We start from the raw sequence: 24,333 nt of genomic DNA, 5'->3' as shown, positions 1-24,333 counted from the left end.
CTTGGACCTAAAATACCTGACAAAGCTCTTAATCATAAAAGAGCGAGGCAAGGATTGGAAATTAACTTGTTCTCGGCTAGAAATCCCAAGGAAAACAAGCAAACTGCATTTCCTTGGAACAAGCCCACTTATCTATAGCATGGCTCTCACTTAAGTGCCATATCAAGGTTCCAAGGTATACTGCCACTTCTTAATGCCTTGTGGTGTCAAAAAATCTTATTAAAGATGGCACAATGTGCTTTCTGAACCATGCTTGAAAGGTAGCCCACTTCGCCTGATATACTTTATCAGAGGAGTGTCGTCTGCACTTGGCGATAGCTTGTGAAGCTGGTCTTGAAAAGCCTTTCTTATGGAGGAGCTTCCTGATATTAAGAATCCTGTCGAGGCAGAGAAGACAAACCCAGATGAAACTGCCAAAAATGGGGTTGTCTGAGAAGCAGTCTCTCTTGCAGCAGTAGTCTTAGGAAATCCACTAGTAGCAATATCAGGTCTTAGAACCACTCCTTTGTTGGCCAAAAGGATGCCACTAGAATCATGGATACATTTTGGTAGCTCTGGAATTTGTTTATATAATACTTGCCTGATCATACTCAAGAGGTGGAAAGGCATAGAGGTGTTTGTCTGACCAGTCTTGAAGCATGGCATCTGTTGTCCATACCAACAGATCTGGGACTGGCGAGCAGAAGAGAGGCAGATGGTTGTTTCTTGATGTGGCAATCAGATCCAAGATCGCTGTTCCCTATGACTTCCAGAGATCCAAGATTGGTGTTCCTCATAACTTCCAGAGATCCAGGCAAACTTCAGAGTCCTGTGTCCATTCCATTTGCAAGACTTATTTCTGGCAGCTCAGTTCGGCCATCAAAATGTTGGGTTTTCCCTGAATGAATTGCGTCAGAAGGGTGGTCTGATTCCGATCTCCCCAAAGATGATCTTTCGTTACCTCATACAGGAGAAAGTGTTCCCCCTTGGTTCTTTATGTATGAAAGGGAAGGAAGTCATATTGTCTGAGTGTATAGTCACTACCTTGCTGAATACATAAGACCTGAAGTACTGAAGTCCCAGTTGTACTACTTTCAATTCTTTGACGTTTAAATACCAATTCTCTTGTTCCTGAGACGACTTTAACAAGACTTCCTTGCCTCCTAAGATCAGTCTCCAACCTAGATTTGACACGTCTGAGTAGAAGTCTAAGTTGGGACTCACTGGAAGGAAGGATTTCCCTTCCGAAATTCTTCGTTCTACACTCCGCCAATGTAGATGTAACTTTATTTCAGGAGTCACTGGGAACACTACTGAATCTGGGACTACCTTCCTGTCCCAGTTGATTACTAAAAAATACTGAGGTGGTCTCATATAAAGTCTGCTCAGGTGAATGAACTGTTCTGTTGATGATAATGTCCCTACAAGACTCATCTAATTGTTCAAGGAACACTGATTTAGAAAGAGAAACTTATCGACCAACTTCAGACCCAATTCTACTCTTTTGGGGATGCGGAAACTCGAAATACTCAAGAGTATTATCATGCCCAAATATAGAATCTGTTAAGAAGGAATTAATTAAGGTTTCTGAGTATTTATCATCAAGCCCAGGTCCTGGGCTAACAGAAGGGTTTTCTGGAGTTGCTCTGAACACTTTTAACTGATTGGCTTTGAGCCCAATCAGAGTTAAGAGGGATATCCTTACTCCAACCCAATGCAACCATTTTGCTAAGGGGGTAAGAACTCTTGTACAAACCTGTTGTGCCATCGAAAGACCACAACATTGTGCGGAATTGGAACACTTTGCTCCTGTATACAAACCTTAGGAATTTCCTGGTGTCATCCAGTCTCCCTGGCGAATGGATGAAAAGAATGGTACGGTTTGTTTCCATCCCGAATTTTCGCTTCGTGAAAACATTCAGAGCGCTGATGTCTAGGACGGGCCTCCAGCCCAGACACTTTTGGCGCCACAAACAGGTGGTTGTGAAAGCCGGGGGAGTTCACTCTCCCTACCACTTCTATTGGCCCCTTCTCTATGAGAGACGAGACTTTCTCAGAAGGGTTAAAGCCTTCTTTGAGCCTTTGGAGTAACCTGTTAATGCCACTGGAAAGTTGGTTAAAGGTGGCCTCTCCTAAGAACGTTGACTATCTATGGCTCTACCCCTCTTTCTCTCTCCATTTTTCCCAAAAAAGGAGGAGTCTGGCCCCTACCTACAGATTTAGAAGAGGATTTCTTGATTGTCCTGGGGGCAAATCTGCTGGGAAAGGGCCACATCTGTAGGGGTGATATTGCCCTGGATAGGTGTACTGAAACTTTCTTTGAACGTCTAGAGGATTGAGATGGATTTCCTGAGTTTTTTTTCTTTTTTCTTTTTTAGGATATGTATTCCCCTGAACAATGCCTTGTGGGAATAGATCTTGATGGTCCAGCTCCTAGAAAAGGAGGACAGATGTCTAAGAGTAAGTTACCCCCTTAGAAGTACAAGAACACCAAAGTTCACTCTTATTCAGAACACCCATCGCATATAGGGAAGCCAACTCTTGTGCACTATCTCTGATCCCTTTGTTAATACATGACAGGACCCCCAACCAGTCAGAGGAAGCTCATCAGTAAGATCAGGGCAGTCTTTAACCTTTGTGCAAGAGTGCCCACCACCCAGTCAAGAAAACTAAGCACCTCAAATACTTTAAACACTCTCTTGAGGAGGTGAGCTAACTTGGTAGTGTTAAACATAATCATTGCCAAAAATCAATAAGCCCAAAGAAATCCCCCTGGGAGGAGGCAGACTCCCAGAGAAGGAGCTTCCCCAGTGGGGTAAAACTGGTGTCTTCTCTTAGATAATCTTGAAGGAGGGAAGCAAAAAATGGCTTTGCCCAGAGCCCTCTTTTCCAAAAACCAACCGTCAATCTCACTGAGTATTTTCTTGGACAAAGAAAGGACTAGTTTATTAAGCTTCAAAGAACCTCCTGAATGAGCTTCCTTGAGAAAAGCAGAAGTGGGTGATGACAGAACAGCAAGAGCAAAGAACTCAAGAAAGGTCACAAGTAAACACTTAAGCAAAGACACTTAGGCCAAGGGCAAGTATCTCGAGCAAGGATATCATCATCATCCTACTTATCTGAAAAAACTGGAGACAAAGCTAAATCCAGCACCTGAGGAGTAAAAGGAGGAGGAACCACCTGAAGAGAGGGAGAGCGATGTGCAGAAGTAGCAGGTGGGAGGTCAACCAAAGGAGCTCCCACTACCAAAGAAATATAAAAAAAATCTCAGTCAGAATCCAAATGAGCAGAAGAAGGCAGGCGATTGGTCACTAAAGGGCACTCTGCTCCTGCTAACGATCCATAAGATACCAAGCAAACAGGTGCTATAGGCCACTTTGACACATTCAGGCATTCAGACGAAATTTGAAAATCCTTAGAGTTAACTCGACACTGAAGGGGGATCGCAGATTAGACCTGGGCATTTGAAGGCTCTCAGGAAAAGATTCTATGTGAGGCAAAGAGTGCTTACAAAAGGACAAGCACTTGGAAGCCACACTCTGATTCTCAGCAAAGGGAAAACCAGAAGAAAAATGTTCTGGCTATCCCAATGACTGCAAGACTGACACAGACTAGATAAAGGATACCTGGTTCTCTTACATGGCACAGAGGGAACCGAGACATCCATTGCACACCTTTTCAGTGGGCGAGGCTGCATTGATGTCTGGAAGAAAACTCATCTGAACTTCCAACAGGTTCAGCAAAGGGCAACTAACCATGGGCAGATCCCACTAACCTCCCTCAGGCCACCAGTTTGACTCCTTCCAGGTTTAGGGGATTATGTCACTGACCTTGCCTACGAGAATTGGTGGACCGGGCAGCCACTTAATCAAACACTTTACTTGCACTAGGTGCTACCAGGCGCTCAACAGACAGCACTGACACTAGGCACAATCGGGCACTCTGAAACACTCCTACCATCTATAAGGACATTCACAGACGTAGCTAACTGTGAAAGCAACTCTACAATCAAACCAAATCTTATATTGATTTTGCACTCAAGACTGGCTGGCAATGATGTTGGGTTCAGAAGCGAGGGAGCTGGGTAAAGGAGCGCATACAGACACAGAACTGGGAACAGGGTCAATAAAAATTACAGGTTCATCAACAATGACATCATTAACAATATCATTACAGGATTCTTGGCTAGCTAATGACTTAATAATTCGCCTAACAGTCATTTTTCTTTTCCTATCTCTTACAGGTTCATCAACACTGACATCATTAACAATATCATTGCAGGATTCTTTGGCTAGCTAATGACTTAATAATTTGCCTAACAGTCACTTTTCTTTCCCTATCTCTTGCCAATTTACTTAAGAGTGATTTTAAGGTCTTCCACTTCTTATTGTCAAAGTCAGCACATTCGCTACAATTTAAATCTATTGAACACACCTGTCCTCTGTAATCTGTACACAGTGTTAGAATTGTAAGATTCTTCTGTAAGCCGTGTATTACAGGCTTTGCCAGAAGCACTTGAGTCCAACATAATTGTCAAGTACAAAAAGTGTCGTAATCAGGAATAGTCAAAATTGAACAAATACTGTCAAAACCAGGAATAAATAATGCCTATCCCTCTCTAAATGTGCTATAAGTCTATAGTGCAAACCAAGAATACTTCACAAAACATATGTCAACCAGAAAGTATGAATTCCAATGCCAAGCTGGAGCTACTAACTGCAGTACAGCCATCACCCAGCAGAAACAAATTGAAGCCATTTTGCTAGTTCCTCTCTTTCCCCACTAGAAAATAGCACGACCCGTGAATTTCAAAATTCTAGCAGCTGATTCTAGAAACTTGTAGCTACATAATTACTCGGTAAGTTACCTATATAAAAATTTATGCTAAAAGTTTTGGATTATTAGATTTTTCTGTAAATTACATGTGCTTGATATTTTATTAGGTTTTCCTGTCAATTACATGTGCTTCAGATTTTATTAGGTTTTTCTGTCAAATACATATGCTTGAGATTAACATATCCCTAAATTGTAACTTTCCATAATGCTGTTCTTCCTATACATCAAAAAATGAAATAAAAATTCAAATTTGAGTCATGGAATTCAGAAGAGTAAATACAAAATCTCCATTGGAAAACATTTTATCTTGTTCTGTATAAATAAACATGAAACAAACATCCCCACAAGAGACATGCTATAATGTAAAACATGAAATAAATTATGCCCATAAGAGACAAAAAAAATTAACTTACCTATAAATTGTAACATGGCGCATCTGCCCAATTCTCCAGGCACGTTCCCTTGCCTGTGAGTCTGTGGATGGATTCCAGTCTGGGTCAAATATTACAACTCTGTCTGCTCCTGTCAAGTTCACACCTAGTCCTCCAACACGGGTTGTCAAAAGGAAGACAAAGTATGAAGTGTCCCCATTGAACTTGTCAATTAATGGTTGGCGTGATGACACAGTGGTGGTGCTGAAATATTTAGATTAATTAAAACCACTTGAATATACATGTAATAATACAATATACATAACACAGTACCATTACACCATAATAGTATAGTAGACTATGCCGTGTCCTTTGATATGGCAATAGTGAACACATTCTTCAAAAAGAAGAGGGAGCACTTGATAACATACAGGAGTGGCGGTAGATGCACACAAATAGATTACCTCCTTTACAATAGATCAAGGCTGGTGGAAGTTAGGAATTGTAAAGTAGTTATCCCAGTGACCACGTGGCCCCCCAACATAGGCTCCTTTGTATGGATTTAAAGATGAAAAGAGAAAAGAAAACGAAAAAGAATGGGGTAAAGAAAATCAAGTGGTATAAATTGTTAGGGAGGGATAATGATAAGAAGAGAGAGTTCAGGAGAAGAGTGCTGGGAGAGGTTGATCTGGGAATTGAAGATGTGGGAGAATGGTGGAGGCATAATGCATCAGTGATTAGAAGACATGGAAAGGAGATACTAGGGGAAACATCTGGAATAGTATGGGAGGAAAAGGAGAGCTGGTGGTGGGAAGAAGAGGTGGGGGAAGTGGTGAAAGGTAAAAGGGAGGCAAAGAAGAGATTTGAAGAGTCACAGCTGCAGGAGGACAGAGAAAGATTAAGAGAAAGAAACAAAGAAGTAAAAAGGGTGGTAGCTCAAGCTAAGGCAAGGGCATATGAAGAGGTTTATAATGAACTGGAAACCAAGAAAGGGTTGAGTAAGATGCTCAAACTGTCAAAAGTAAGAAATAAAAGAACAAAGGACATCACCCATATTAAGCAAATGAAAGATAGGAATGGTACTGTCGTAAAAAAGGAAGAAGACATCCTGAAAAGATGGAAAGAGTATTTCGAACAACTGCTAAATGAAGAAAATGAAAGACTTGTAAGAGAGGATGGACAAGTAAACATGGGAATGGTAATGGGGATATCTAGGGATGAAGTGATACGAGCCTTAAAAAGAATGAGAAATGGGAAGGCAACAGGACCTGACTTAATCCCAGTCGAAGTTGGAAAGCCTTAGGAGAGGAAGGGGTAGACATCTTGTATGATCTGATGGTAAAAATATTCGAACAGGAAAAGATACCAGAAGAATGGCGGGAAAGCATATTGATACCTATATTTAAAGGTAAAGGTGATGTCCAGGAATGCAGTAATTATAGAGGTATAAAACTAATGTCTCACACGAAGATTTTGGAAAGAATCATAGATAGCAGGCTGAGAGAGGAAGTTAGAATAGGGAAGGAACAGTTAGGATTTATGAAGGGAAGCGGCACAACGGATGGAATATTTTGCATAAGGCAGCTAATGGAGAAATTCAGAGAAAAAACAACGAGACCTGCATCTGGTATTCATAGACCTTGAAAAGGCCTATGACAGAGTGCCAAGGCAAGAAATATGGAGATGTTTGAGGGAGAAGATGGTGCCGGAAAAGTATGTCAGAATTATTCAGGAGATGTACAGGAATGTGTATACTAGAGTGAGGAGTAGTGTTGGTGAGACGGATGGATTTGAGATAGGAGTTGGATTACACCAGGGGTCAGCACTTAGCCCATTCATCTTCAACATCGTGATGGATGTAATGACCAGGGATGTTAGAGAAGCAGTGCCATGGTGCATATTATACGCGGATGACATTGTGTTGTGTTCAGAGGGGAAGGAGGAGTTGGAGGGGAGGTTGGAGAGGTGGAGAGCAGCACTTGAGGAGAGAGGAATGAGAATAAGCAGATCAAAAACCGAATATATGTGTTCTAGTATTACTGAGGACGGTGGAAGTAGCATAAGTTTGGGTGGGGAAGAAATAAAGAAAGTACAGAAGTTCAAGTACTTAGGGTCCGTATTGGAGGATAGTGGAAGCATGGACCAAGAGGTGAGACACCGAATTCAGGCAGGATGGAATAACTGGAGGTCTGCATCAGGGGTACTCTGTGACAAGAAGGTCCCTCTGAAATTGAAAGGAAAGTTCCATAGGACGGTGGTCAGACCAGCAATGTTATATGGAACAGAAACGGCAAGTATGAGGAAAACAGGAGAAGAAGATGGATGTAGCAGAAATGAGAATGTTGAGATGGATGTCGGGAGTAACAAGGGAAGATAGGATTAGAAATGAGTATATAAGAGGATCAACAAAGGTAGCTGAAATATCGAAGAAAATACAGGAAGGAAGGCTTCGATGGTATGGACACCTGTTACGAAGGGAGGAACGTCATGTTGGAAGACATACGATGGAAATGGAAGTGCGGGGTAGAAGGAAGAAGGGAAGACCAAGAAAGAGATGGCGTGATTGTGTAAGGGAAGATATGGAATTGAAAGGTATAAATGAGAACGAGGCACAAGACAGAAATCGATGGAGACGACTCATTCGTAATGGCGACCCCATATAAAAATGGGTTTAAGCTAGGAAGAAGAAGAGTACCATTACACCATATAATAACCTCTATTTTAGTATCATCATATCCAGATACAAAGGATAAGTTTACTAATAATACTTGTAAAAAAAGGAGGCTAGAGGAAATTGGGACAAAAACATTAAAACAAACCTTGGATACTTAACAGAAGGTGATAGAGTATTGTATAGTATAACAAGAGGGGTGCAAATTGGGAAATTCTCTTGTTCTTAAACTATCATTATTTGTAAGTTTCTTGGGCCCATCTCCCTTCCCTGCACTTCTCAAGGTGAATTTTGACAAACAGAAATGACATTATTTTCCCTCAGGGCCAGTTAGAGAGAGTGCTGAGCAATGAATGCACTAAAGGTCTCTTATAACAATATCTTTTAAGTTATTGTTATAAGAGACCTTTAGTGCATTCATTTGCAGTAAAATCTGTTTTACTGTAAAAACCTTTTCTATTGAGCCAGCTACATCACTTACCCATCCATTTTTAAATAAGAATGGCCTTCATCTATAAGCAACTTTTCAAGGATACACATCATCTGCCGTGACTGTGTAAAAAGAAGTACGCGATGCCCTTGTTTTGACCACAGTCGTAATATTGATTGAAGGACGTGCATCTTGCCAGATCGACCCCACCAACCATACTTCAATTCAGGCTTAAAGAAAACACTACGAATTATAAAGAAAGTTGTAATATTATTATAAACAACCCATTAAAATGCAATAAACTTTTGCAACCCAATCTCTATATGTGTCTCTCTATAAAGACAACTATGAGAATTATCAAGAAAGTTGCAACATTATTATAAACAATCCATTAAAATGCAATAAATTATTGCAACCCAATCTCTATATGTCTATCTCTCTATAAGAAAACTATGACTGTTTCCTACGGTATTATGGTAATTCAACAAAACTGAATCAAGTTATGTGGAGAAAAAGAAATCATACAAAACTATCTGGGTTTTCACTAATTAATTTTTGGCAGCTTCCTTCTTGAGAGCAATTGATTTTGCTGACTGTAATGTCTTCAATACATATGAAGAAAACCTATACCATTCTTAAATTGTTTCAACACCAACAAAAACGTACACAGTACAAGATATAGTTTAAGAGCAGGAAGACAATTCTGTCACAGTTAAAAAATGAAAAGACACCATCTAAGGTACAATTTTATGTCTACTAAAAACTGGCATCACAACCAAGAAAGGATACAAACAGTTTATAATCATGTTCCCTGTATATACAAACTGTTTACAATCATGTTACCTGTATAAAATTTAAAATTCCTACCCTGATAGCATTATGACCAGATTAAGAATGCTAGCATTTTGTAATCCCTCATGGAAACACTGTTCACTTGCACTTCATGGTAACAATTTATTATAGTTAATAATTATCAGAAATATCAGAAGATGGAATTCCATTACAATTGTGTTTGCAAGTCTTATAGGGAAGAAATTTGGTAAAAATTGAAATGATGTTTCAATCTGTTTACTCACCTGTAAACCAGATTCAAAACCATCATAGGTACGAGGTCCCCCAGTGTACAAATCTGGGTGATTGCAAATCTTCCGCAGATTAATTAGTCCCACAAAAACCTGAAATTCAAGAAATATTTTACGTTACCTACTCCCCTCACCTACTATTACACACTTAACTCCACACTCAATTTTTTTTTTTACATTACAGTAATGATTTAAAATAAGGTCAAACCAGGCTTTGGGAAAACCTTTACCATATGCATTTTATATACCATATATGTATGTATTTCCGCGAATAAAACGACCTCTAGATAAGATGAGGTACAAAATCATGGAAAATTTTCATGATTTTATCTCATATCTGTAGTAAAAGATGACTTATAAATTACAAAACCAAAATGCTTTTTGTAGAAAAGTGATTATTTGCAAAAATTAAACAGTACATCTGTATTTCATATAATAATGATGACTTTCATAAAGGTTGTTCTGCTTGTTGTATCCAATTACAGTATTACTTTTATCATATTGTTACTATAATACAAAATATAAACATCATCATGTACACCATTTGCATTTGATATTGTTTACATTCTCAAAATCTCAGCTGACTTAGTATTATCAATATCTTCATTGTCATTAGTTGTTAGAAGGCATAATAAGGAGATACCTTTTCTCGTAAATTAATGAAGTTGGTTGAAAATGTGCACATAAGTATTACTTCATTGTATAAGTATTAGGTGCGATTTCTCCAGTTCTGAAGATCACTTTCTCCTGGCCATTATTCAATTTATTCAGATCTCCACTACATGAGGGATGAACAAAAATGTATTTTATTTTTACTTATGGAAGCCACCATTGAGAATCAGCAGGATTTAACAATTTGACAATTTTAACAACTCTTAATAAATGCTCGATAGTTACAGTAAATGACGTCAGCAATCAGCTTAGTGGAGGTTGGAGGAGTAGTAGGAGTGTATTACAGTCAATGAGAGAGAGAGAGAGAGAGAGAGGAGGAGAGAAGAGAGAGAGAGAGAGAGAGAGAGAGAGAGAGAGAGCACGTCGTATTGCCTTGGTTAGGTTGTTACACTGATAGATATCTACTTGCAAAATTTGAATAACAGTTGTATTGAGAATAATGATAATTTCAATAAAACTTGTTTTACTGTACTTAATCATATTGCATCTATTATCATATTACAATATATGAACAGAGCAATGATGGGCCATTTGCATTCTGGGTTTGTTTACAGTCTTAAATGGCTAGTTTTGTTTACAGTCTTAAAATGATATTGTTATTTTACAATAAAGTTTTGTACATACTTACCTGGCAGACATATACTTAGCTTACGGTCTCTGACGTCATGATCAGAATTCAAAAACTCGCGGCTAACGCGACAGGTAGGTCAGGTGATCTACCTTACCCGCCGCTGGGAGCGGGTGTAAGAAAGAACCATCATACCTTTCTTGCCAGATTTTTTCTCTCTTATACCTGTCTCCTGAGGGGAGGCTGGGCGGCGCCATCAATCGTATATGTCTGCCAGGTAAGTATGTACAAAACTTTATTGTAAAATAATAATATCATTTTTGTACATGAACTTTCCTGTCAGACATATACTTAGCTGATTGACACCCTTGGTGGAGGGTACAAGACAGAAAATAACAAAGAAAAGGTAAACAACACCTGTTGTAGGATAAACATAACCTTGGTTCTTACCTGTTTAGGCTGAAGACTTCATAGATACTGTCTATTAGTCTGCATAGCCATAAGAGCTACAGCGAGGGCGTGACCTACAGCTGAAAAGACTCTTTGGGTCTACTAACGGGACTTGATATCCGCTTACTTAGTAGAATCCAAGTCGGATCATGTCAATGGGGGTTCGCCCTCTTCTATGACAGAACCTGTCCACTACCAACGCAGGGAGCTTCAAACCAAATCCGATCACCTAACCAAACTAACGTTATTAGCATTACGAAACTAAAAAAGATGCCTACCTGCATCATTTTTCATACAACCATATGAACTCAATTACCAAAAAAAAAACAAGGGAAAAAACTACTAAGGATATGTTCCAGCTCCCTGCCCCAGCACCGAATCCGCCGATACGTACGGGCCTAACGCGAAGCACTCGTCATACGTAATACTGACGTCTTTTAGGTAGTGGTTGGCGAATACTGAATTACATCTCCAGAATGTAGTTTTCATCAGATTCTGAAGAGACATATTCTTCTTAAAGGCCAAGGAAGTGGCAATTGCTCTCACTTCATGAGCCTTGACTTTTAGGAGCTTGAAATGTTCTTCATTACAAGATCTATGTGCTTCTTTCACAACACTTCTAATGAAGAAAGACAGCGCATTCTTCGGACAATGGTCTGCTGGGGTCCTTTACAGAGCACCATAGTCTGTCCTCAATGCCCTTAAGGGTTTTCTTCTTCTGAATGGGGTAGTATTTTTTAAATAACTCCTAACAGGGCAAAGAGTTCTTTCAGGTTCTTCCCTACTAGGGCAGATAAAACCACGAACCTCAAAAGTTCCTTGGCCAAGGATTTGAGGGGTTCTCATTTTTTGCTAAAAACGAAGGAAGGAAGGAACAAACCACGGAATCTCCTTTGAAACCTACCCTTCCTTCTAGGGCATGAATCTCACTAACCCTTTTAGCAGATGCTAAAGCCATGAGAAAGAGAGTTTTCCTCGTGAGATCCTTGAAGGAGGCTAAATGTGGTGGTTCAAACCTAGCGGACCTCAGGAAACGAAGAACCACATCCAGATTCCAACTTGGAACTTCGTTCGAAGTTTTCTTGGAAGATTCAAAAGATCTTAATAGATCATGAAGATCTTTGTTATTCGAAAGATCTAAATTCCTATGTCTGAACACCGCAGCCAGCATGCTACGGTATCCTTTGATAGTAGATAACTGCCAAACCGCATTTTTCTCTGAGGAAAACTAGGAAATCTGCTATCTGAGTCACAGAGGTACTGGAAGAGGAAAACTTCTGGTTCCTGCACCAACGGCGAAAGACGTCCCACTTCGACTGGTAGACTTTAAGGGTCGAAGGTCTTCTAGCTGAGGCGATAGCCTTAGCAAGCTTTTGTCGAAAACCCCTTCGCTCTGACAAGACTTTTGACAGTCGAAAGCCAGTCAGATTGAGAGCGGGGAGGTTCTGTGATACCTGTCGAAGTGGGGTTGTTTGAGCAAATCTTGTCTTTGTGGAAGTGCTCTTGGAAAGTCCACCAACCATTCCAGTACCTCTGTGAACCAATCTTGGGCGGGCCAGAACGGAGCTACTAGCGTCATTCTTGTCCTCTCCGAGATAGCAAATTTCTGAGGGTTTGTCCTAGTACTTTGAAGGGGGGAAAGGCGTAGACGTCTAGCCCTGTCCAATCTAGGAGAAAACGCATCCACTGATACTGCTCCTGGGTCTGAGATCGGGGGGGAGCAGTAAAGTTCGATTCTTGCGTTCTTTGCTGTTGCAAAGAGATCGATGTGAGGTCTGCCCCATCTTCTCCACAGGTCTTGGCATACTTCTGAGTGGAGGGTCCACTCGGAAAGGCAGGAGTTGATTCTTCCTGCTCAGGAGATCGGCCCTGACGTTCCTTTCTCCCTGTACGAATCTGGTGAGAAAGACTGATCTTCCTTGTTTGAGACCCACAGCAGAAGATCCCTTGCTTTGTTTTTGACAGGGAGAAGGAGTGCGTCCCCCCCTGTTTTTTGATGTGCGCCAACGGGGCTGTTTTGTGTTTGTCCGAATTGACCTGGCACTACTGCATTTCGGACGTGGGGTTCGAAGGCTTTTCAATGCCGATCCAGACTGCCATCAACTCTTTCTTGTTGATGTGCCAGGACACCTGATCCCCCTTCCAGGTGCCTGACACTTCTCTTGTCCCGAGTGTCGCTCCCCAACCTGCCTCCGATGCGTCGGAAAACAACACATGGCTGGGGTTCGGCATGTAGAGAGACATTCCTTCCACAAATCGAAGTGGGTTGTTCCACCACCGAAGGTCTCTCTTGATTTCCCTTGAGATCTTGAAGGAGAACTCCAGATCTAGGGAGAGACGCCTCCAGTTTCTGGTATAGGAAGAACTGTAGAGGCCTGAGATGCAACCTTCCTAGAGAAACGAATTGCTCCAGCGAGGAGAGTGTCCCCACAGACCTCATCCACTCCCTCGCTGTGCATGCATCTTTCTCTAGGAAGGTCGTTATTCTCGTAGCAACGAGCTATCTCTCTGGCGACGGAAAGCCCGAAAAGCCAGAGAAGCTATCCGAATCCCCAGATAGATCCTCTCTTGACTGGGGATTAATTGAGACTTCTGGAAGTTCACCAGAAGTCCCAGCAAACTTGCCAATGTAAGGGTCTTTTGAAGGTCCTCCAGACATCTTTCTTGAGGACCCTCTGCTCTGATTAGCCACGTCGTCGAGATAAAGCGACACCCTCACTCCCTCCAAATGTAGCCACTGCGCCACGTTTTTTCATTAACCCCGTGAAAAACATTGGGGTGCAGTTGATAGGCCGAAGCACAAGGCCTTGAATTGGAAGATGTTTCCTCCATCATGAAATCGTAGATACTTCCGTGTGAAGAAGGATGGATCGGCACATGAAAGTAAGTAAGCGTCCTGAAGGTCTAGGACACCTCCAGTCCCCTGGACGAAGAGCCGCTAACACTGAGGAAGTTGTCTCCATGGCGAACTTCCTCTTTTCCACAAAGACGTTCAGGGCGCTCACATCCAACACCGGTCTCCATCCTCCTGAGTTTCTTCGGAACTAGGAAAAGTCTGTTGTAAAAGCCCGCAGAGCGGGGATCTTTCACTAGTTCTATAGCCTCCTTCTCTAGCATGAGATCTACTGCTAGAGAAAGGGCTTGATTCATGATGGGGTCCTTGTACTTGGCTACCAATTCCCTCGGAGTGGTCGTCAATGGTGGTCTTGACGAGAAGGGAATGAGGTATCCTTTGCTGACAATCGATAGGGTCCAATTTGTCTGCCCCTTTGTGGGCCCAGACGTCGGCAAATTTCAGTAGTCTGGCACCCACTGATGGTCTGGAGTTCCTTGACCGCTATTTGGTTCCCTCTTGACTGACTTAGAGAAGGTTTTACCTCTCTTAAAAGGTCTAGTCCCTCTGGTTGCAGAACCTCTGACAGCGGGTCCTCCTCGAAAGGGCTCCTGTCTCAGAGGAGTCTCTTTCTTGTCTTGGGTTGGAAGACAGAGCGAGGTTTCCTGGCCGCCTGGGCTAACATGTCCTGAGTAGCCTTAGCTGAAAGGGCACTTCGAGACATCTTGGATAATTTTCTTGGGGAACAGAAGCGGAGAGAGTTGAGCATACAAGAGCGAGGCCCTTTGTGCATGAGACACTGCCTTCGTGAGAAACGAACAGTAGACCGACCGGACCGTTTCTTAAGCACTCCAGCTCCAAACAGTGAGGAGACTTCACTCGATCCGTCTCTCACTGCTTTATCCATGCAAGTGAGTACACAGTTAAGATCTTCAGGAGACAGAGCACTGGGGTCTTGGTCTTATTAGCCAGCACACCTAAAGACCAATCAAGGAAGTTGAAAACTTCCAGGACTCGGAACATTCCCTTCAGTAAGTGGTCAAGTTCGTTCATTCCCCACGTAGTCTTGGCGGACAAGAGGGCGGAACGACGAGCAGCATCCACTAATGAAGAGAAGTCCGAGTCCGCAGACGAAGGGAGAGCGAGGCCTAAAGGTTCTCCCGATTCGTACCAGAATCCCAATCTTGCCGGTCAGTTTAGACGGAGGGAAAGAAAAAACCGTCTTCCCTTTCTCTTCCTTAGAAAGGAGCCATTTCCCCACCCCAACCTCTCAGCGCCTTCTTCATGGAAACAGTAGGTTTCATCCTTACACAAGACGAAACCTTCGACGTCTTCGAAGTGGAGAATAACGAAAGAGGAGAAGGGGGAGCCACAGGAGAAAGGATATCTCCAAACTCTTGCAGGAGTAACTCTGTTAGTTTTCTTATAGGAGGAAACTGAGGCGTCTTTTGGTCCTTCTTCTTCTGAGGGGTCCTGTTCCTCCTGAGCTGAAGAGCCCTCCTGATCCTTAGAGGCGGGCGACTATTCTTAAAGGAGTCTCTAGAGGAAGTTAGACGTATACGTCTTGGAGACAATGCTTCAGGCAAGTGTCTACTTGCAACATCCTTCTTGTCTGGAGGAGTGCGTTTCCCAGATCCAGTTTGAGCCTAATAGGAGTCAGGCGGCAGTCAGGTGCAGAGCGCCTGTTTGAAGAAGAACTTCTATCACAGGCTCTTGGCGCCTATCCAAAGGAGAGCGGCTCTACCAGGCGAACGGCGCCTGCCATACGAAAAGCGCCTACCAGGCTCTTGGCGCCTGAACCGAGGCGAGAGAATCTCTGGCGACGAGCGCCTACTAGGAGAGCGTCTACCAGGGGAGAAGCGCCTGCTAGGCTCTCGGCGCCTGACTCGAGGCGAGTAAAAGTCAGGAGAAGAGCGCCTGCCAGGCGAAACGCGCCTAACAAGCTCTTGACGCCTGTCCAGCGAAGGGCGCCTCCACAAATCGCGAATGCCAGGCCAAAAGATCGGGTACTTCACCAAAAGTCCGTAGAAGAAACAATCCAGGGCGGAAAACGAGAAAAGAATCCAACTGTCAAGAGGTACCGACAACAGGTGTGGTCGACACCGACGACAGAAAAAATCTGGCAAGAAAGGTATGATGGTTCTTACACCCGCCTCCCAGCGGCGGGTAAGGTAGATCACCTGACCTACCTGTCGCGTTAGCCGCGAGTTTTGAATTCTGTCGTGACGTCAGAGACGTAAGCTAAGTATATGTCTGACAGGAAAGTTCATGTACAAAAATAATCAGCTGATCGCATTTTACCGATATCATCACTGTCTTTAATTGCCGAATAGAACTTAATTTAGAGATCTGTAGTACATTCCTTTTGTAAGTTATCAAAGCTGGGTTTAACAAAGCTGATTCTACATGTTTTTCATACATATGTTGTCTAAAAGGGAGACCATTGTTTTGTTAACGTTCCATCACCATTCTCACACAACCGTTAATAATACAATAATGAACGATAATTTTCGTACACAATTATCATTCATATGACTGAATTGTCCTATACAGCTACAAACAGCTTTGCAATGTTGTCTCACTTGATGTTTGCTGCAATGTTGTTAAAAAAGCATGGGGAAACGTGATTATAGAAAGTGTCATAAAATTATTTAAAAATTGCCATTGATAGTACCGAAGATGATTTGTATAATAGCGATGACAAAGCCAAAGTTGACTCAACAGAACCAGACTGGAATTCCTATGATGGTGGTATGTGTGATGACTCATGCTTACAGTTTCTCAGCTGGGATCGTATAGATAAAAGTTGGTTTCATCAGTAGTACAGAATTATTCCTCAAATAGGCTATTTATGAAGATATGGCATTAATATCTAAGGTAACAATAAAAATGGTTTTAAACCTTTATCATCAGTTTATTTCATAATATGAATCTTAATGTATGTTGGTTATTGCGCCGAGGCTAGTCTACCGATACACATTAGCATTCAAGATTTGATTTTTAGAATTGTAGTACGTATTAGGGGTGAATCTTAAGATTTAAAAGTTCTTATATGTGGAAATACACGGTACATAGTAATAATTGTATAACTACAGGACATAAGATTATACAACCATTGTCCTTTGGATCTGGATTCCAAATATTTAGAAGTCAAATAACCAGACACTACAGATATGAAAATGAAGTTTACTAACATTACTTTGATAAAAAAATATTTGCTATTTGTCTCTAATCAATTGAGCAGAAGCATGTTTTTTTCTCACACTAATCTTTTAATTACCATCAATTATGTGAAAAGTATAGCTGGCCTAAGTTTACAATTACTGTATTCATGATACCAAAAATACACAGCAAAACTAAAATGCATGGACAAATACAGTAAAATAATATAATAATGATTTATCCCAAAAATCTTCAGTTTTAATGTAGAGTAATACAGGCACAAGTAGAAAAGGGCAAAGGCAACAAAATTTTATGGAAAATTGGGGACCAAGACTCTGGACCTCGTATTTAAGGCTTGCACTGAGCTCACCTCTCACTTTTGCTCTCCTTTGTGGTGCATCGTGTTATTTTTGTTTTAAGCTCTATCTCAAAATCAAGTTATCCAGGTTAAATCTTATGGAATAATATATGAGCAAGTATCAACATATCTCCAAACTGGGTGTGATTATAAATGCTCAAATCACAACAGGATCCATCAAGAAAACTTACCTTTCATTCTCTTCCTCCCATAATCCATTTAACTTGATCACCATTGAGGTATTCATGATAAGCATTTCTCTGTTTTTTCTTCTGTTAAACTGCAGAACAATACCTGCGTTTGTGATAAAAGGGGAAAGAAGCATTTTATATAAAAAATATACTGCAACATTATAATGGTAAAAAATTCAGTTAAAATTATAATAATAAAGCTACTTCAATTTATATTCTCAAAAATGTGAAATACTTATAAGATTTTGGATAGAACAAGCACTGTGATTCAAGGATACCAAGACGTAAATATAAATTACACGGCCCTTTTCCTCCCATTTATTGAAGGTTGTCTGTTCATACAAAAAAGTGATGTCTTAGTGGTTTTCATTATTAAAGTACAAAATAATTAAAATAAATATGTACCAAAGTGTACTCTAGGATTAGTAAGATCATATATGCATCAATCCCTGTCCTTCTTAACAACATGCACTGCATGGCATACACCACTGTGTTGATGGTTCTTTGCAGCACCCTTCAGCCACCAGGCACGGCTTCATTCCCTTTTTTTCTCTCTTCCACCTGGCAGTCGAACTGTACCTTGCTTTCAATTTTAGTTTTTCTTTACAAACTATTGTTGTTGTTAAGTGAATCCTGCTTAGTCTTGAAATATAACTCTGTAGTCTCATTAAATAGCTAAAAAATTAACTTCAATTCCCATTTCACAACAATTTAAATATGTTATTTTAATAAATTTTACAGCAAGAGAGTATGACGTGAAAAATTAATAACCTACATATTTAATAGTGATAACAATAATGCAGTAACGAAATAAACCTATTTTTTTTTTTATTTCCTTTCAGACATCACCCTAATAAAGTTTTGTAATATTTCCATTTATGAGTTCAGACAGGAAATTGGCTCTCTCCTCTCTTGTCTTGTGGAATTTTCTGCCTAAATTTGCAACTTCGCCCTAGAGTCCATTTACACCTTTTTCCTCAAAGATCCTCTGGCCCTTCCTACAGGTCTTTTATCCTTCTCATCCCTTCTTACCACATTCCCAAACCATCTCTCTACTTTCCAGCAGCTGGATACCACATCTCTGCAATTTCATAATATGTAATACCTTTCCATCCAACTACAAAAATAAACAAACATAATTTAAGCATATTTTGCAGAATAAAAACTGTGGGGGAAAACTCATACAAAAAGCACAATTCTTTGTTACTGAAGGGATTAGTTATATGACAAGAGGTTAAGGTGTAAATCACACAATAAAAACGGTTATGTAACTACAAATCTATGAGGAAAAGATGTATTTTTTTTTCAAATGAATTTTTCCCAATACAGAATACAGGCGGTCCCCGGGTTACGACTGTTCCGGCCTTACGACGTTCCGAGGTTACGACGCTTTTTCTTAATATTCAATGGAAAAAAAAATCCGTCCTGGGTTACGACGCTTGTTCCGAGGTTACGACGCTGACGCTTCCGACGCTCCGAGTTAACGACGCTTTTAAAAAAACTCATACTATGATAAAAATCCTTTATAGTTTAGCACAGTATAATTAATAATAAGTTTCTGGTTAGATTACAACAATTTTAAAATTTTTGAGGTTATGATGATTTTCGACACTTTTTATGTCGTATTCTCTATGTTTTTTAGTGACGCCTCATATGCGGAACTAGTTTCCGATGCGAATGAATACATACTAGCTTGCGGTGCGCAAAGTTTACATATAACAGTCCAAAAGCACAAATAATGAAAAAAATCATTGCTTGTTTCCAGTAATAATAACAAAACGAAGTTTCTGTTAGAAATTACAAGATGAGAGAGATTACAACGAGAGAGAGAGAGAGAGAGAGAGAGAGAGAGAGAGGTGTCTTCCGACGCTCCGAGTTAAGGACAGAGAAGTGTTCGTTTCGTTAAACGGCCTCTGACTCATGCCAGTAAATGTTTTGTTGATACTAATAACATAAGCCTATTTAAAGATACGTTTACTTTAATTAGTCTATATGATACGTAAATAGTAATCAACTGTTCTTGTAGCCCTCAAGATTTGGCAAAATCGAAGTATCCAAAGAGAGACATTATCCAGTAGTAATTTGATCAGAGAAGAGAGAGAGAGAGAGAGAGAGACACCTTGGCAACAATGGTCACCGTCTCGGGGGATTGACGTAACATTTATTTTCTGAACAGATAGGACAGAGAAGTGTTCGTTTCATTAAACGGCCTCTGACTCATAGCAGGAAATGTTTTGTTGATACTAATATATAAGCCTATTTAAAGATACGTTTACTTTAATTAGTCTATATGATACGTAAATAGTAATCAGCTGTTCTTGTAGCCCTCAAGATTTGGCAAAATCACTCCAAGTTGTACATAAAACTTCAAGAATGTAGTGTCACCAGAGGATTACAATAGTTTTTTAACCTTCAAGAACCAGCATTCTTGATGAAAATAACTCCAGGTTGTACATAAAACTACAGGAAACAACATGTAGTGTAACCAAAGGATTACAAGTAAGGTTTTTATAACTTTTTATTAGTTTAAGACATATTTCCAAGCGTCGTTCCGGCTTACGACGATTTTCGGCTTACGACACGTCTCAAGAACGGAACCCCCGTCGTAACCCGGGGACTGCCTGTACACATGAAAGCTTTTGCCTATTACAGTTTACCTTGCCTCTTGTTACTCTCTGGTATTAACAATTAATTGTAGCATTACCATTTATTGTTTTAGTAAGAATCTTTTTATCACATACACTTGTGTGCCAATAAAATCATTTGTAAATCAGTTAACCAACATATTTTCAGCCAAGAAGAATCCGGACAATTTCATAAAATCAAAATAAATACATTTAAACAAAGCCCACCTCTTTTGAGTGACTGATAAATTACAGAATATGCCACCCTCATTTTTTAACATTTTAAAATGCCTATATTCAACAACCTCACTAAAATATGTCATTAGTTCTTCAGGTAGTATATCCACCTGCACTAAGAAATTTGCTTGACAAGTGAAGATAGAATGGTTCTTAAATAAGGATATAGTACGTATAAAGAAAAATGTTCACAAAATTCCCCTTAACAAGCTCCACTGGGAGTCATATTCATTCATTTGCCATTTTCCAATAAAATTTGCACTTAAATGTTATCCATTTTCTCACAAATCTGACTAACAATGAAGAAGCAATAACATTCAAAATTATACTAAACCATTTCTTATAGCCCCCTATGTGGTATTCTTTATTTTTCCTTCCAAACGAACCACACTAGCAGAAACTTTTGTTCAAGAACCAATTTCATAACTCATCTCAAGTAATGAATGGCAAGAGTTACCTGTTCATTTTTATCTGGCAGTGATAAGTGATTTCTCACATCATTCTTCATTCTCCGAAGTAAATAAGGGTTGATGGTATCTCGTAAAACAGATGCACATTTAAATGCTGTTTGGACCTGATGAAAAAGGATATAGTTAAGAGATAATTTAACCACTGACATTAGTAGAAGCAAACTATTACATAGCAAGCTATATAAATAATAGTGGTAACCATACTAACAGACAAGAGTAAAAAAAAAATTCTCTACCTAAATTTCCACATGCTGTACTGTATACCAAACCATAACTATTTGCAATGTAATTATTCTACTATTATGTTGCAATTTCATACACGGTACAACCAGACTGCAACTTAAACTCCTATTATATTGCACTATTATATTGCAATTTCACACGATGCAAATGCTAGTACAGTACTTTAATTTTGGTAATTTTATAAAATAAGAATTGTTTCCTAAACTTAACAAACCACCCAAACTAATATCAGTTCTGAACTAACATTTAATCGACTTCACTATATTCTAAAACTGCCATAGATTTTAATTTCCTACTAAGACAGGTGACAGGTTTCCCTCACTGCAGTCAGACCATATTTCTACATTCATACAAATTTAGGCCATATACTCTGTCATGTTTTTGGTAAAAACTGGCCAACACTTCATAAAATGCTGGCAATACATTCTAGTTGCTCTCATCACATATGTATTTATTTTGTAAATCATCTAGCATGCCAGTAACCAGTTATAAATGACGTCTTTATATTGCAGATTGTCAAAACAATAAAGACTTAATCATGTTCCTACTACCTAGTCAGATTACATAATACCATTTAGCAAAACATTCCTTTCAGTGGCCATTTTGAAGTAAAAGTTCTTGACACTTAAAAAGTTCACATTAAACTGAAATCTCTTGCAACTTTTTTCTCTAATCGTCTACCACTCAAAACATTGTGAAGAAATGTACTATAGCTTCCAACAAGAACCTCAACACTTTTTAACTTCTCCACTCAGTGATTATGAATGGCTTTCTTCTAAGCATCCTATAAAAATACAATGATGTGTACAAACACATCACGCATAAGACAAAAAAAAAACCATGCCACTTTAAACTGAAAGCATGAGCCGCTCATTAACATATCAACCTACTGTAGGATCCCCACATGGACCCCACACACCATCACAATGGCCCGTTAACCCTCTTACGCCGATTGGACGTATTAAACGTCGAGTCAAAATGTCTCCCGTATGCCGATTTGACGTATCATACGTCGGCTCAAAAAAGTTTTTTTAAAAATTCGCGGAAAAATACTTATAGGCCTCCACCCGAAAACTTTTGTATCACGCGCCTTGGGGGATGCTGGGAGTTCACGGATCAAGGCGTTGTTTTGTTTACAATCGCTACGCAGGCGCGCAAGCACGAATTTCTTTCTTATCGCACTAAAAAGTATCAGTGACACATCTCGGAAATTATTTCGTCACTTTGACATAATTTTTGCACCATTTTAAATTATCCTTTACATGAAGTATTATATATGAAAATGTGCGCAAATTCATGTAAAATACAACAAAAAATACTCATGATTGTAGCTTTTATCAGTTTTGAAATATTTTCATATAAATAACGATAAGTGCAAAAATTTCAACCTTCGGTCAACTTTGACTCTACAGAAATGGTCGAGAAACGCAATTGTAAGCTAAAATTCTTATATTATAGTAATATTCAATCATTTGCCTTCATTTTGCAACAAATTGGACGTCTCTAGCACAATATTTCGATTTATGGTGAATTTATGAAAAAACTTTTTCCTTACGTTCGTGCGATAACTCTTCCGATAAATTTTTTCGTGCGATTGTCCTAATGTTGCACCCTTTTAAATTTGCCGTTACATAAAGTTTTATATATGGAAATGTGCGAAATTTCATGCAACAATACAACAAAAAACAACCCATGGTTTGTAGCTTTTAATCATTTTTGAAATATTTTCATATAAATAACGTTAAGTGCAAAAATTTCAACTTTCGGGTCAACTTTGACTCTACCGAAATGGTCGAAAAACGCAATTGTAAGCTAAAACTCTTATATTCTAGTAATATTCAATCATTTACCTTCATTTTGCAATGACTTGGAAGTCTCTAGCACAATGTTTTCGATTTATGGTGAATTTATGAAAAAAAAAACATTACGTTCGCGCGGTAACTCTTCCGAAAAAAATCAGAATTTTTTGTGCGATTGTCGAAATGTTTGCACATTTAAAATTAGCTGTTACATAAAGTTTTATATATGAAAATGTGCGCAATTTCATGTAGAATACAACTAAAAATGATTGAAGGTTGTAGCTTTTCTCTTTTTTCGAAATATTTGCATATAAATCACGATAAATAGAAAAAAAAACCACGTTCGGTACAAATTTGACTCTACCGAAATAGTTGAAAAACGCAATTGTAAGCTAAAACTCTTACGGCCTAGTAACCTATTCCAGTCATTTTTCTTCATTTTGAAACAAATTTGAAGTCTCTCAAAAATAATTGTGATTTATGGTGAATTTTTGAAAAATATATTTACCTTCACTCCGCGCCCGCGATTCGGCGGCCGCAAGTCTTCCGCGAAAATACGTACATCGCATTGAATCCTAATATTTGCTCCTTTTCATATTAGCCTTTGTTATAGAGTTTCATATATCAAAATGTGCGCAAATTCATGAAGAATACAATAAAAATTAATTAAAGGTTGTAGCTTTTTCCATCTTCGAAATATGTGCATATAAATAAATATATATATTAAAATTTCGACATTCGGTGTCAAATTTTAACTCGTCCGAAATGGTCGAAATCTGTAATTCTAATCTAAAACTCTTACAGTATCGTAATATCCAATCATTTGTCTTAATTTTGAAAACAAATTGGAAGTCTCTAGAACATTATTTAGAATTACGGTGAATTTTTTGAAAATAACATTTTTTTACGTCCGCGCGTTACGAATTCGTACATCATTTTGTGATAATATTTTTCCAGTGTTGCTTTTATTGTTTTACTATGTATTATATATCAAAAGGATTGCAATTTAGTGTACAATACAACGAAAAAAAAAGTAACTCGTTAGCTTTGACCGTTTTTGCACAGCGTGATTTGAATACAATTATCTATGATTTTTTTTTTCGCTACATATATCGCATTATTTACATATGATAATGATATTATTTTTCATTTCTGATGATTGCATACTAAACTTCAGGCAATGAAAAAAAAATGAGCCAAAAATGAACTCTTAATCTTCAAAACTAAGCGCGCTGTGATTTTTTGAAAAAATTATTTTTCCGGTTCCGCGCTCACTCAAAACCGGCGCCGGCATACAGGAGAGGTTTTTGATTTTTTAGGGCTTCGGCGTAAGAGGGTTTAATATCACAACTCCACG

At 39.3% G+C, this 24,333-nt stretch overlaps 2 protein-coding genes across 4 annotated transcripts in view; one reads left to right on the top strand and one right to left on the bottom strand.

Moving 5' to 3' along the window:
* Positions 1-24,333, top strand: part of LOC135202346 (DNA excision repair protein ERCC-6-like) — a 397,074-nt gene that overhangs the window by 343,715 nt on the left and 29,026 nt on the right. The window lies entirely within an intron of this gene.
* Positions 4,017-9,661, bottom strand: LOC135201939 (DNA excision repair protein ERCC-6-like). The gene is made up of 4 exons (XM_064231222.1): positions 9,364-9,661; positions 8,339-8,530; positions 5,229-5,450; positions 4,017-4,233 (listed from the first exon to the last, which is right to left on the bottom strand). Exons 1-4 carry the CDS (start codon positions 9,387-9,389, stop codon positions 4,017-4,019), a joined length of 657 nt encoding a protein of 218 aa, XP_064087292.1. The 5' UTR covers positions 9,390-9,661.

Source organism: Macrobrachium nipponense, chromosome 30 (assembly GCF_015104395.2).
Source record: "Macrobrachium nipponense isolate FS-2020 chromosome 30, ASM1510439v2, whole genome shotgun sequence".
NCBI lineage: Eukaryota > Metazoa > Arthropoda > Malacostraca > Decapoda > Palaemonidae > Macrobrachium > Macrobrachium nipponense.
Note: the sequence above shows the minus strand (reverse complement) of the source record. Positions and strands in the feature narration are given on the sequence as shown.